Source organism: Rhincodon typus, chromosome 10 (assembly GCF_021869965.1).
Source record: "Rhincodon typus isolate 14 chromosome 10, sRhiTyp1.1, whole genome shotgun sequence".
Classification (NCBI taxonomy): Eukaryota; Metazoa; Chordata; class Chondrichthyes; order Orectolobiformes; family Rhincodontidae; genus Rhincodon; species Rhincodon typus.
The window spans coordinates 9,680,317-9,693,818 of NC_063341.1; the positions used below are offsets into that span (position 1 = coordinate 9,680,317).

At 40.4% G+C, this 13,502-nt stretch overlaps 1 protein-coding gene across 1 annotated transcript in view; it reads left to right on the forward strand.

The window, feature by feature from the left end:
* The window catches only part of LOC109935099 (BMP/retinoic acid-inducible neural-specific protein 3-like), a 103,901-nt gene that overhangs the window by 57,247 nt on the left and 33,152 nt on the right, over positions 1-13,502 (forward strand). The window contains exons 2-3 of the mRNA XM_048602029.1: positions 6,963-7,153; positions 12,486-12,664. Coding sequence (XP_048457986.1) covers positions 6,963-7,153; positions 12,486-12,664 — 370 coding nt within the window. The remainder of the gene's footprint in view (positions 1-6,962; positions 7,154-12,485; positions 12,665-13,502) is intronic.

A 13,502-nucleotide genomic window follows, 5' to 3' on the forward strand; every position in this document is an offset into this window, starting at 1 on the left:
GTTTCGGGCCTAGACCCTTCATCAGAAAATCTGATGAAGGGTCTAGGCCCGAAACGTCAGCCTTTCTGCTCCTATGATGCTGCTTGGCCTGCTGTGTTCATCCAGCTCTGCACCTTGTAGTCTCTGTATAAAGTAGCTCAGAACAAAATGCTCTAAAATGTTGAATTTTCATTGCATTGTGGAGGGTATGGCTCCCAAACTCATAATTAGAACAACTTTCAAGCCTACCTAAAAGAAACAGCCAATCAGTGTAAACCTATTGTCTACTGGCCAATATTGTTTCAAATCATTTTGTGGGGCTTAAGGCATGAATTCATTTTATGAATATATTCATGGGCCATTTCAAAGAAATGTTGAATTTGGAGCGGGCAGTATCTTACAGCTGATTATCAATTTAGTGTTTTACTAATTTTCAACTTGTGCATTCAGTACTTGCTATATGTTGTTACAGGTTGCAGAAGAGTCCTAAGCTTTGCAAGAATTAAGCAATAAGGTGCACTATGAGATCATCTTTGGGCACATGCTTAGCATTTAATTATTTTTCCAAACTTGTGTAGTGACTGTCACATCCTCTTTTCCTCCGCTCTGCAAGCTGCAATAAAAATCCATCTGTTCATTCAGAGGGCCCCAGGGTTGATTTTCTCTGCTGACACATTTAAAGCGTAAAGGATTTTATCTCATTCCATTCATTTCTTCAAACAAAAATGCGGACGTAAACAGAAATTGGAATTTCAATGTTATATTCACACAAATGTTTTTTGTGAAAATTGACAAAACCAGTAAAGTTGTTCTCAAGAAGTAAATTATACCTCACATTTATCCAGTTCTTTCTGCCGATACTTTTGAGAAAACAGTCAAGACATTTGTGGACCACTCATAATTTGAATGGTTTGAGTGAAGATAAACATCCCAAGGTTGTTGGAGGGTGAATTGACTGGGGAGATACAGAGAGGAGTCTTCCTGTCAGACAGCTTGCTGTGAATCAACACTGTCTGTGAATCCTATATGGTCTGACAACCTTTCCAACAATTGTCTCTCATTGGAAGGCTACAATATCTCATCATAAGATGTTTGACTTTCAAACAGACGTTGCTGATACTAAGGGTAAGATGTCCTTTTTGAAGGATAGTTACTCGCCCATCTATTCAAGGTACTATTCTCTTTTGACAGTCTTTGTGATTCATGGGTGATTATGAAGCTGAGGGGTGAAGAGCTGTGATTGGAAAGAAGTTCTACTTTGTTCTTTTACAATACAAAACTATCTTCTATCAATTGCAACTCCTATATGTGGTACTTATCTCCCATGATCCGGAAGATGTACCTTTTCACTCCTTTTCTCTAGCAGAATTTTGTATCTGAAGAGATGATGATTATCTCATTTGAACCAACTTTTCCAAAATAGCTTCCTGCTGTACAATCAGATGCACTTAAAATGATGCCTATTGTCAGGCATACAAGATGTGTAAGGCTAAGGTGGTTAAAATCTATATTTAAGATTAAATTGTACTGTGTACACAAAAAAGTGTACATAATTCATAAGTGTAATTCATAAGTGTATTAATTACTGTTCCACAGCTTGGTTCAGGATTAAATGTACAAGTCTTTGTTAGTTTTGTGACTATATTCTGATTAATAAATTCAAGGGGCATGATGCTCCGTTTTTTTCCCTAATGAAAGCATGTTAGGTGATGACTCACTTGCCACTTCTACCGCCAAGTAAATTCAAGCTATTGCACGTCAATCAGGTCATTAAGATTTGACATGCGAAGCATTCGCAAATTTTTCAGCGTATTACAGGCCTTGGCACTACCAATTTCTGGGTCCTAAAGACCACTGGTTGAGATCCACGGCTTGCTGCAGCAAGAATTTAAGCCTTTTGTTATTTTCTTGTCACTGGGTGCAGGTCACGGGAAAGGATTGGGGTGTTTGTTGGGTGTGAGTAACAAGGAATATAAATCAAAGGATGGTAAATGGCGTTAAGATACAGAACAGCTGTGATCTGATTAAAATGTTTAATCCTGTTGCTGGGTACTTGAGGACATTGCAACAATATCTCATAATTTCATATAACTGGTGAGCTCATTCCCCAGAACAATACAGAATATCATGAGCAGTTTTGGGTATTTGTATAAATCCCCTGTGAATTATTAGTGTATAAAAAAAGCAATATTTTTCAATAAAAGCCTTCTGAGTTAAATCTAAAGAAATAAATCACATTCAGCTTTTCAGACAATGAAGACAGCAAATTCAAACTTGATTGCCATATACTTACTGAAGGCACAATGGTAAACAGCTGTTGTTCTCAACTAATCTGTTGACAGATCCTTGTTGAGCCTAAAGGCAATCCAATTTTTCAATCTGCAGTATAATTCTGTCAATAGGCTCTCAAGATTTTACCAGGAATTAGACATAAAACTAATGTGCTTAACAAAAGATTTATGTTTTGAGGGCCTATGCCTGTCATTACGACAGTGCGCTGGGTTGCTGTGTATGCAAAAGGGTATGGATTGATGGAAAGCTCATTTGGAGGATTGTTGCTGTGAGTTGAAGAGTCACTGGCTGTCCAATGCAAGTCTGAGTTATTCAGTAGATTCTGACTATCGCTCCTTCTCTTCCTAGATCAGTTGGTTATCATTTTGCCTGATATCAGCATATTTGTAATATATGTGAACTCCCTCCTACTCATCATTTATTAATAATCTGGAAAACATCACATCCTGCATAGCTTGAATAGATACTGATGCTGCTTTTAGCTACCCCTGGCAGGAGATCTGCTGCCATGCTATACTACACTCATCTGCCTTGTGCCATCCTTTCACATCCATTCTATCCCTTCTGCAACTGCATTGTAGTGGCCATTATTCAGTTATGTCTCTCTGCTATCCTACACTCTACCCTCCAGGAGAGATCTCTTTAGCTTTCCTGTAACTGGTCAAATCGGTGGAATACAGTTTAGAGTTCTTTTTGCTCTTGAAATGTTGAGAACCTCTTCATTTATTTCTGGCAGTCAAAGGGAATTAAGAATGGGGATAAAGAAATGGCAGAGAAACTAAATGATGACTTTGTGTCTATTTCCAATGACGAAGATGCAAGAAATCTCCCAGAAGTAGAGATCCAAGTAGCTTGGGAGAATGAGGAGTTAAAGGAAATTAGCATTAGTAAGAAGATAGTACTGGAGAAATTAATGGGGCTGAAAGGTTTTGAATTCCCAGGACCTGGTTGTCTATATCCCAGAGAGTTGAAGATGGTGATTGTAGAGGTAGTTGATGTATTTTCTTTATTTGTTCATGGGATGAGGACATCACTGGCTAGGCAGCATTTATTGCCCATCCTTAATTGCCCAGAGGGCAGTTAGGAGTCAACCACATTGATGTTGGTCTGGAGTCACATGTAAGCCAGACCAGGTGAGGACTGGCAGTTTCCTTCCCTAAAGAACATTAGTGAGCCAGATGGGTTTTTCTCCCCCCAACAATTGGCAATGGATTTGTAGTCATCATTAGATTCTTAATTTCAGATATTTATTGAATTCAAATTCCACCAGCTGCTGTGGCAGGATTTGAACCCAGGTCCCTTGAACATTATCTGGGTTTTCTGGATGAACAGGCCAGCAATAATACCACTAGGCCATTGCCTCCCCCCTGAAAGGCAGCCTTTCAAAATGCTATAGGTTCTGGAATGATGCCTGTGCACTGGAAGCTAGCAAATGTCACCTCTATTTCAGAAGGGAGGGAAAGAAAAACAAACAGGAAACCACAGACTGTTAGCCTTACATCAAAAGTAGTGAAAATGCTAGAATTTATTGTAAAGGAAGGGGTAAATAGATACTTATACAATAATGAATGATTTGGGCACAGTTAGCATCGACTTGCAAATGGGAAATTGTATTTGACAAACTTGTTAGAGTTTTTTGAAGGTGTTACAAACTAAATTGATGAAGGAGAGTCAATGGACATCATAGATGTAGATTTTCAGAAGGCTTTTAATAAAGTCCCCCAGAGGAGGCTGGTTGGAAAATTAAAGCACTTGGGATAAGAGGTAATGAACTGGCATGGATTACTGACTGGCTAGGAAACAGAAAACAGAGAATAGGACTAAATGGGTCATTCTCATGGGGTGATTAATGCGGTAGAGCAAGGATCAGTACTTTGGTCCAGCTTTTCACAATACATAATGATTTGCAGATGGGGGAGTAAATGTAATATTTCTGAATTTGTGGATGATACAAGACTAAGCAGGAATGTGTGTTCAGGAAGATGTAAAACAACTTCAAGTGGATTTGGACAGGCTTAGGGAATGTGCTAACATGGCAGGTAGAATATAATGTAGAAAAATGTAAAGTTATTTATTTTGGTAGGAGAACCAGATGTGCAGAGAGTTTCGTAAATGATGAGAGGGTGGAAAGTGTAGATGTACAAAGGAATCTAGTTGCCCTTATCAATATAGTGAAGGTTAATATACAAGTGCAGCTAATTATTAGGAAAGCTAATGGAATGTTACCTTTATTGTAAGAGGATTTGAGTACAGTAGTAAAGTCTTGCTTGAGTTACATGGCAACTTCATTGGATGGCATCTGGAGTCACTTGTGCAGTTTTAGTCTCCTTATCTCACTGAGGGACTGTAGTGAAGGTTCACTAGACCCTGTTCCCAGAATGGTGGGACTATCCTATGAAGAGAGATTGGACAACCTGGACCTGAGTTCTCTAGACTTTCAAAGAATGAGAAGTGGGTGTATTGAAACTTATAAAATATTTAAAGAGAGAGTCATGATAGTTTAAGGTTAAACTTTTCCCCTGATCGGGGAGTCTCGAACCAGGGGAAGCAACTTAAAAGTAAAGGACATGTCACGTAGGTCCAAGACGAGGGGAATTTCTTTTTATTCAGAGGATTGTGAATCTTTGGAATTCTCGACCAGAAAGGGCTGTTGAAGTTGAGAGTTTGAGTATGTTTAGTGTAGAGGTTGATAGGTTTCTGATTACCAATGGTATGCAGAGTGATGGGGTTGGGGTCGATAAAAGGCATTTAAGTGTTCAGTCAGCCCATGATCATATTGAGTGATGGGAGTGGCTCCAGTTCCTACATACTTATCTTCTATATTTGGGAGGAGGGGAGGTTACTAGGGGTGGTTGCATGGTAGTATACTGGTTTGGGGGAGCAAGGATTAAAATGGGTCAAAGAAAAGGAGTAAGGTATATTTTATTTGAAATATAAACTGTGAAAATTGAAGATTAGATACTGCTGTGCTGAGAGAAGCTCCCAGCTTTTTTTTTGAGTTGCATCGGTCATGTAGCTTTTGAAGAAGCTGGATTTGATACTTTGTGAAACTAGCCAGCACTAGGTGCCTTTGGGTGGAAAAGAAAACACCCCGGCACCAGATTTTTGATTAGTTAAATTGCAATTTGCCACAGAGCTGTGAGGGCATTAGAGTCAGACCTCCAAAAGAGCTTGCAAGCCAAGTAAAAGCCTCTCTCCATCTCACCCTCTGTGAGGTAGAGAATAATTAACTCCCAAAAACTCTGAACAGAAGAACATCTAAGTCAAGGAAAGACCTAAGTCCAGTTAACTGGCCACTGATGTGAGGATTTTCTATTGTCCAGCGGTCAACGATAACATGACATCATTGCCAAAAATGATAAAAAATCTGAGTGAAAGGCACCTCATGCCATCCTAGTAATTTTGATTCTTGATCCACACTTTTGTCTATGTTTTCCACATACTTGTGCAGAATTCACTGCATTTTTTGTGAATAAATATGTGCACAAATGGATTTAAAGTGGGTACGGTTTAAGTTTGCATAGTTGTAGTTAAAGGACAAATTGTTAATGGATAAGTTTGTTCATAATAAAAAAATCTGTTTACTTGTTTATTGGTGGAAACCTGGTGGGAGCTTATTTTATTATAGGTAGTGGTCAAAGTTAGGTAAATTAACCATTTTAGAGATTCAGCGATTATTTATCCATTTCTGATGACGAATGTAATAGTAGGGCTTGTTTTCCACTGCGCCCTTTCTATCATTACACAGTTAAAATGATGGAAGACACTTTTCTGTCATTAAGCTGGAGGCAGACATCAATGATGCATGTCTCCAGATTGTGATATATGTGATGTCTGGTTTCACTATGATTGTGCCTGTCCACTATAGGTCTCCCTGTTCATTTTGCCAATGGATCAATGCTGTAACCAGGAGAGAAACTTCTGATACAAGGAACCTACGTTTAAATGTAGTGTATGCCATATTCTTGGACCTCAGTGCTGCTAGCAGGTTATTTATATGGTTAGCAGCACTGATGGCTTGAGGCTAGAGCAGTTCACTACCGCCAACCCTCCTTTCTGTCCTCACTCTAAGGGTCTATCTAATTATCAGTGGTAGAGGATAGAGCATCACAAAGTCTAAACAGGAAGAGGCACTTGTCATACGTAACAAGATAGGTTTTATTGTAGGACAGCTGTAGGTACAATTAACCTAACCAGTCAGTTATGATTACAGCAATTAGGAGGCAGATATATGATATCTCGCACATCAAAACATCATGCAAGAAAGATTGTTTCTCTTGTCCAAAGACTGGGCGAAGTTGGGTGGTACTCAATTCAGCTCAACATAAACTCTTTCAGAGCCATTACTTCAGGCAACAGCATACACCTACCTTCACAACATCCTTGACTGCAAGATTCAAGACATCATTACTTTAGTCTCTAAATTGGCATAGCAAGGAGCCAGAGGATAAGCTTGTCTGCATAAATCTCTTCCATCTCTAATTCATTTCCACTCTGGGATCATACATTGTATTTAAATATTTCTTCCCCAAAAATATAATAGATAGGCCTGGTACCTGTGCACATCTGTTTAGCAAGAAACCTCTATGAAACATATATGGTTAGGATTGCAATGTTCCGCCGTCAATATCTCTCCTGAACATAGTAGGTTGGCTCATTCACTTCTGTAATCCATGTGCATTTGTTCACAGAGAGTTTGGTCGATGGAAGGTGAATAATCTGGCTGTGGAAAGAAGAAATTTTTTGGGCTCAGATTTGCCCCTAGCTCCAGAGTTTATCAAGAACATACGTTTGTTGGGACGGAGACCGAGTCCGCAACAGATAATTGACAACCTGATCAAGAAATATGGCACGCATTTTCTACAATCTGGAACACTTGGAGGTAAAACACTGCAAAACCCAATTCAAAATAACCCCCTCCCCCATCTACTGCTGCAAAGGTAAACAAATTCAACCATTTTACTGTATCATACAGAGGACTGTGCTTCTTCATGTATAATAACTGAGGAGAAGAATTCCTAGGTGTTTCTTCAGAATCTCAGTTTCTGTCAACAAGAGATGTGGAGCCGAATTCATGGTCTGAGAATTAATTTTGGTAATTGGCAAAATTAAGCGTTTGATATTCTCCTCAGTTCTATTTTACCAGTCACCCCTCAGCAGCAAGTCTTATATTCTCACCTATCTGAGGTTCACTTTTTTTCTGTTCATTTTCTAGATAGCCAAAAGGATGGAACTGAAGCAGAACACTCCTATTCCTTCTAGCAATTATTAAAATATCACACTGGAATTTTCCATTAAAAGGCAGATGGAAGTTCATCCTCGAGATCACGCATAGTTTTATACCATTAGCTGGTTTGCTTTCAAATTATATGAATGAGCAGAATATAGTTAACATCAATTTCCTAATGCTTTTTGCCTCTGGAAAACTAAAATGCAACTTGGTATCTCAACAAACCTTGGCTTAGCTTTGTTGTCAAAATTTGAACAGCCAAGCTTGTTCAAACATTTAACATCGATCTTTTTTGCTACTGTAACAAAAGCATAGAGTGTTCAGTTTCTGTGGGGACACAAATTACTGTTTGTTTTTGGCCAAAGTACCATTCATGATTTAATTAACCATGACATGACTATCTTGTCAAAATTGTGTCAAGACAAAGGAGGTTTTTTATTCATTGATGACATAACATGCTTCCCATGATGTGCTGATTGTAAATAATTCACATCCTGGTCCACACTTCCTTCAAGCCCAACACCTCCCCACAGCCCTACGGCACCTTCCCCTGTAACCGGCGAAGGTGCAACACCTGCCCATTTACCTCCTTCCTCCCCAGTATCCAAGGGCCCAAACATACCTTCCAGGTGTAGCAACACTTCACCTGCACTTCCAAGAATCTAGTCTACTGCATTCGCTGCTCACAATGTGGTCTCCTCTACATTGGGAAAATGAAGCATAGACTTGGTGACCGCTTCGCAGAACATCTACATTCTGCTCGCAAAAAAGACCCTGAACTACCTGCTGCCTGCCACTTCAATGCACCACCCTGCTCCCTGGCCAACATCTCTGTCTCCAGCTTGCTACAGTGTTCCAGTGAAGCCCAATGCAAACTGGAGGAACAGCACCTCATTTTCCACTTGGGGACCCTACAGCCCTCCGGACTCAATTTTGTGTTCAATAATTTTAGGGCCTAAGCTCTCCCATGTCCCAGCCCCCCACCCCACACACCAGGCCTTGTTACCACACAGCCTGCCACTACACACCCCCTGTTGTTAGTCACTAACAGTCCCCATTAACAACTATTCACCCTCCCAGTCTGATCGTTAGCAACTCCTTTGTCCAACTGTCTTTCTCTCTCTTCAGACTCTATCCTATCGTTTACTCCCTACCCCACCCACCTCCCTATTTTCTGCATATAAACTGACGTTTTCCCAGCCACCATCAGTTCTGAGGAAGGGTCACCGGACCCGAAACGTTAACTATGTTTTCTCCTCCACAGATGCTGCCAGACCTGCTGAGCTTTTCCAGCAACTTTGTTTTCGTTCATAAATAACTCACATCCTGGAGTCTTGCTGTGGCTCATAACTGCAGGATTCTCCAGGATTAGTAGGAGTTGTTACTGTCATGAGCAGGTTGGGGGTATTACTTCCCTGTACATCACCCCATAAGCTTTGGGGAACACTGGTTAAATACCTTAGGACCTGACATGAGCACAACAGAAATTCTACCTTTAAACATTCAGCTTGGGTAACCTAGGTGATTTGCCAGTGATACTAATAAAGAACCAATACAAGTAATATTCCTAGCCCATTATTTTTGTGATGATAGTCTAAATTAAGCTCATGTTGTTTTGTAATCGCAGATTATAATGTATATATTCAGGCAAAGAAGGTTATCAATTATAATATACAGAGTCGCAGAGTCATACAGCATGGAAACAGTCCATGCTGACCATAATCTCAAACTAAACTAGGCCTACTCCTGGCCCATATCCCTCCAAACGTTTCCTATTCATGTATTTATTTAAATGTCTTTTAAACACTGTAATTGTACCCACATCCACCATTTCCACAGGAAGATTCTTCCACACATGAACCACCCTCTGTGTAAAAAAATTGCCCCTCATGTCTTGTTTAAATCTCCCTCCTCCCAGCTTAAAAATGTGCCCCAACATTTTAAGGCATATCTTACCCTTTTCCCAAAACAGATATATTGGCTTGAGCGAACCATTACACATTTCAACAAGCAACTTAGGCTGCAACAAGCAACTTGGGAGGGAGGGGGGTGCGCAGAGGTGGGGAGAGGTGTTTGGGAGTTCACCATTGAAACGTTGCATGGAAGCTGAGTGCCTTCATTCTAAGGGTTTTTTTTAGTTTTCTTCTGTTGCCTGAGAAGCCAGGGAGTTAAAAGATACAAGAGAGACTGTACCCTTAGGTAAATAACTTTATGGCACTGCTTGTGGGTCAGGAGAAGCAAGAATGTTCAGAATTGTCCACACCCCACCTCTGCAACATTCCCCCACATCCACTTTTGATCACCCCATTCAACATGCATGTTTTTCTGCTGCAGCTTCAGAGCATGGTCCCATCAGACAAGCTGCCATTTCTGTCTGTTAGCTTGACTATTGAGCTGGGAAACTTGGAGAAATTTGATTCTCAAAGACATGGAGCTAAAACTGGTTTAGAATCAGCAAAACCTGAGGTCCTCCGACTGTTACTATTCTTCCTGCTTTGTAACTCTGTCCCTTTAAATATTGGGGCCTGTTTCTCTGATATTCTACTCTCTGATCTCCCTATTCTTCACCCACTTAAGACAAAGTTACAAATCAGGGTTTGAGTGAAGATTTGTAGCTCGGGTGGTGGTTGTAGATGTTGGTGTGTTTACCGAGCTGGGAGGTTTGATAGCAGACGTTTCGTCCCCTTACGCGGTGACATCCTCAGTGCTGTGGGACCTCCTGTGATGCACTGTTGTCTTGTGCGGGTTCGAATTTATATGGTCTGGTTTTTGCTGCTTCCAGTAGGTGCCAGTTCCGACTGCGTTATAATGGTCGGCATATCGGGTCTAATTCAATGTGTTTGTTGATGGAGTCCGCAGATGAATGCCAAGCCTCCAAGAATTCCTTGGCTGTCCTCTGTTTGGCTTGTCCTATGATAGCAGTGTCATCCCAGTTGAAAGTGTGGTTTTTCTTGTCTGTGTGTATTCAAGAGAAAAACCACACTTTCAACTGGGACAACACTGTTATCATAGGACAAGCCAAACAGAGGATAGCCAGGGAATTCTTGGAGGCTTGGCATTCATCCGTGGACCCTGTCAACAAACACATTGAATTAGACCAGATATGCCGACCATTATTAACGCACAGTCGGAACTAGCACCTACTGGAAGTAGCAAAAACCAGACCATATAAATTTGAACCCGCACAAGACAACAGTGCTTCACAGGAGGGTCCACAGCACTGAGGATGTCACCCAGTAAGGGGATGAAACATCTGCTATCCAACCTCCCAGCTTGGTGAACACACCAACATTTACAAAAGTTACAAATTTGTGTTGGACACGTTTTCACTTGCATCTCATGGTGGAATCAATATATTTAATGAATTGGATTTAATTTGTGAAGATCACTATCCTGTAGCTGCGTCTGAAGCCACCTCGATTCACAGATTGCTGTGATCTAACCATATTACCTGATTCACTGTTGAATTCAAGTCACTTTAATCAAAGATAGCCCTGCCTTACCACCGAAGGTTTTTGGGCCAAGAGAACTGCACCCAGCACGTCCAACATAGGGACTTGCACATCTCACCCCTTTTCAGAGGCTCAAGATCGGAGGCTCATATTAGCATCTCTCCAACCGAGCCATTATAGTTATAAGAATATCATAATATTAAGTTCTTTACTCAATCTTACATGAACTAAATGTGCACTCCCTTTCCCTGTGCTGATCCCCGCATGTCAGAATATAAAATAAACTTTTTCCTTTTATTGCAAATACAGTTGGTTTGGAGACTGGTGGTGTTAATTATCCGAAGAAAATTGTTTACTGGGTGGAAGGAAGAACTGAACTTCTTTGCATTTCTAGAATTTCAATGAAAAATGTCATTTTACTTTTGAACAGAAACAGAGTGAGCGAGGTGTCTACAAAAGCAACAGGTGAAATAGACAATTATGGAGAGTAGGAAACAGCCAACAGTGAGTACAGACATAGATCTGAAGTAATGATTACTGAAACATTTGTAGGATGAAATTCAATAGTTAGAGGTTGAAGTAAAATGGGATTCTGATAAATAATGAAAACATCACCTATTCCGCAGCCTCCTACTATGAGCTTCTGAGAAGGGGTGAGATATACATGTTCCATCTAGAATATTGCATTACTGTATCAGGAGGAAAGGGAAGAAAAAATACAACTTATAGGTCATCAAGCTCAACTATTCCATCACATCACAATATGTCCATTTCAATTGATTGAAGGAAGTTAAGAACAGCAATCTCTGGAAGAGTAACATCAATCAGAAAATGCTAATAGGTTGCTGGAGATCAACTTGAGGTCTGAAGTGATGAAAGGTTAAACTTTTGGTTGGAGCACCTGTATTAGACTGGAAAGATATTTTCCACATGTTCTGATTCTAAAATTCAGTGACATTTTACTCAGAATTTCATTGTCCTTATTTTTAGTTCTCTCCCAGGCTGCAATATGCTTTACATAATGGTTAATCATTGTGGTTTTGTTGGGTAGGGGAGAATCAGAAAATGTAAGCACCTCTTGTCAAGGCAGTAGATCTAACCACATTTAATATTTATTTAATATTTTCGGTTGAACAGAAGTTGGAAGAGGGACTTGTGGCATAATGGTAGTGCCCCTACCCCTGGGCCAGGAGGCCTGGGTTCAAGTCCTACATGCTCTGGATGTGTGTCATGACATATTTGAAGAGGTTCATTAAAAATATTGGGACATAAGCTAGGAGCACAAACAATTTGCATTCATACTTGTGACCATGTAAGAATAGAGAGAGATAAACAATGACCCTTCCTCCCAAAACACACCTCAGAGGTCAATTTCTTTGAGATGAATGCCTTCATGCTTTTAGTTGCAATTCCGGAGATAACATAGCAATATATATTGTTGCCCTTCTCCCTCATATAATTACCTTGCACACTGCATTTTATCAACAAAGCAGAGTTATAGCCTGACTGCTAATCCCTTGCTGTCTATGCAGGAGAAGAATCACTGACTATTTTTGTGGACAAACAGAAGTTGAATAAGAAGACTGATCTCAACAATAATTCTGCTATCAGTTTGGACACACTCCACCAACTGGCTGCTTCCTATTTCATTGACCGTGAGACCACATTACGGAAGCTCCATGAGATTCAGATCGCCTCTTCAGCAATCAAGGTAATCATTGCCACTCTTAAAACTATGCACAGGTCTGCCTTTGCTAGTGCTGTCCCTTAATCACAGTTTATTTTAACAGGAGTGTCCTTCAAGTGTACCTCTCTTCTTCACAGGACTTAACTCCATTTCAACAAGTACGTTTCTTTTTTCTCTGTCTCATAACCATTACCAGCTCAAGTGACTATGCCCTCATTACATTATGGCCACTAGATGATGACCCAACATAAATACCTATGCATTTAATTCACTCACCTCTACAACAGTCTTCCAAATCGCCATTCATCATGTAAATGTCAATGCTGTCCCAACTGTCCAGTCTGCCATGATCTGCAGACGTTTGGAAATTATGTTGCCAGATGAGTAATCAAGAGGCCCATACACATGGACACAAGTTCATATTCCTACCTGGTGCTGGGGAATTTAAATTCAATTCATTCAACAAATCTGGAATTGAGTACTGGTATCAGTATTAGAGCCCATTGTTAAAATCCACTGGTTCACTGATGTTCTTTGGGGAAGGAAATTTCTTGTCCTTATCCAGTCTAGCCCACAACAAATCCAAATCCAAAGCAATGTGGTTGACTCTTTACTCTTCTCTTACATGGCCTTGTAAGAGAAAGTCTAGTAAGACTTCCTATCCAACGGCACCATGGGTATCCCTGCACCGTTTGAATGCAGAAGTTAACTACCCTGCCTAAGTTCAGAATGAGACGTAAACACTGGCCTCGCCAGCCATTCATTTCCCATAAGCAAATAAAAATAAGAAAAAAGCTCCTCGGACCACCCTGACCATTCATCCCTAGCTCCCCACAACACTGATCACACCAGTGCCCGTCCC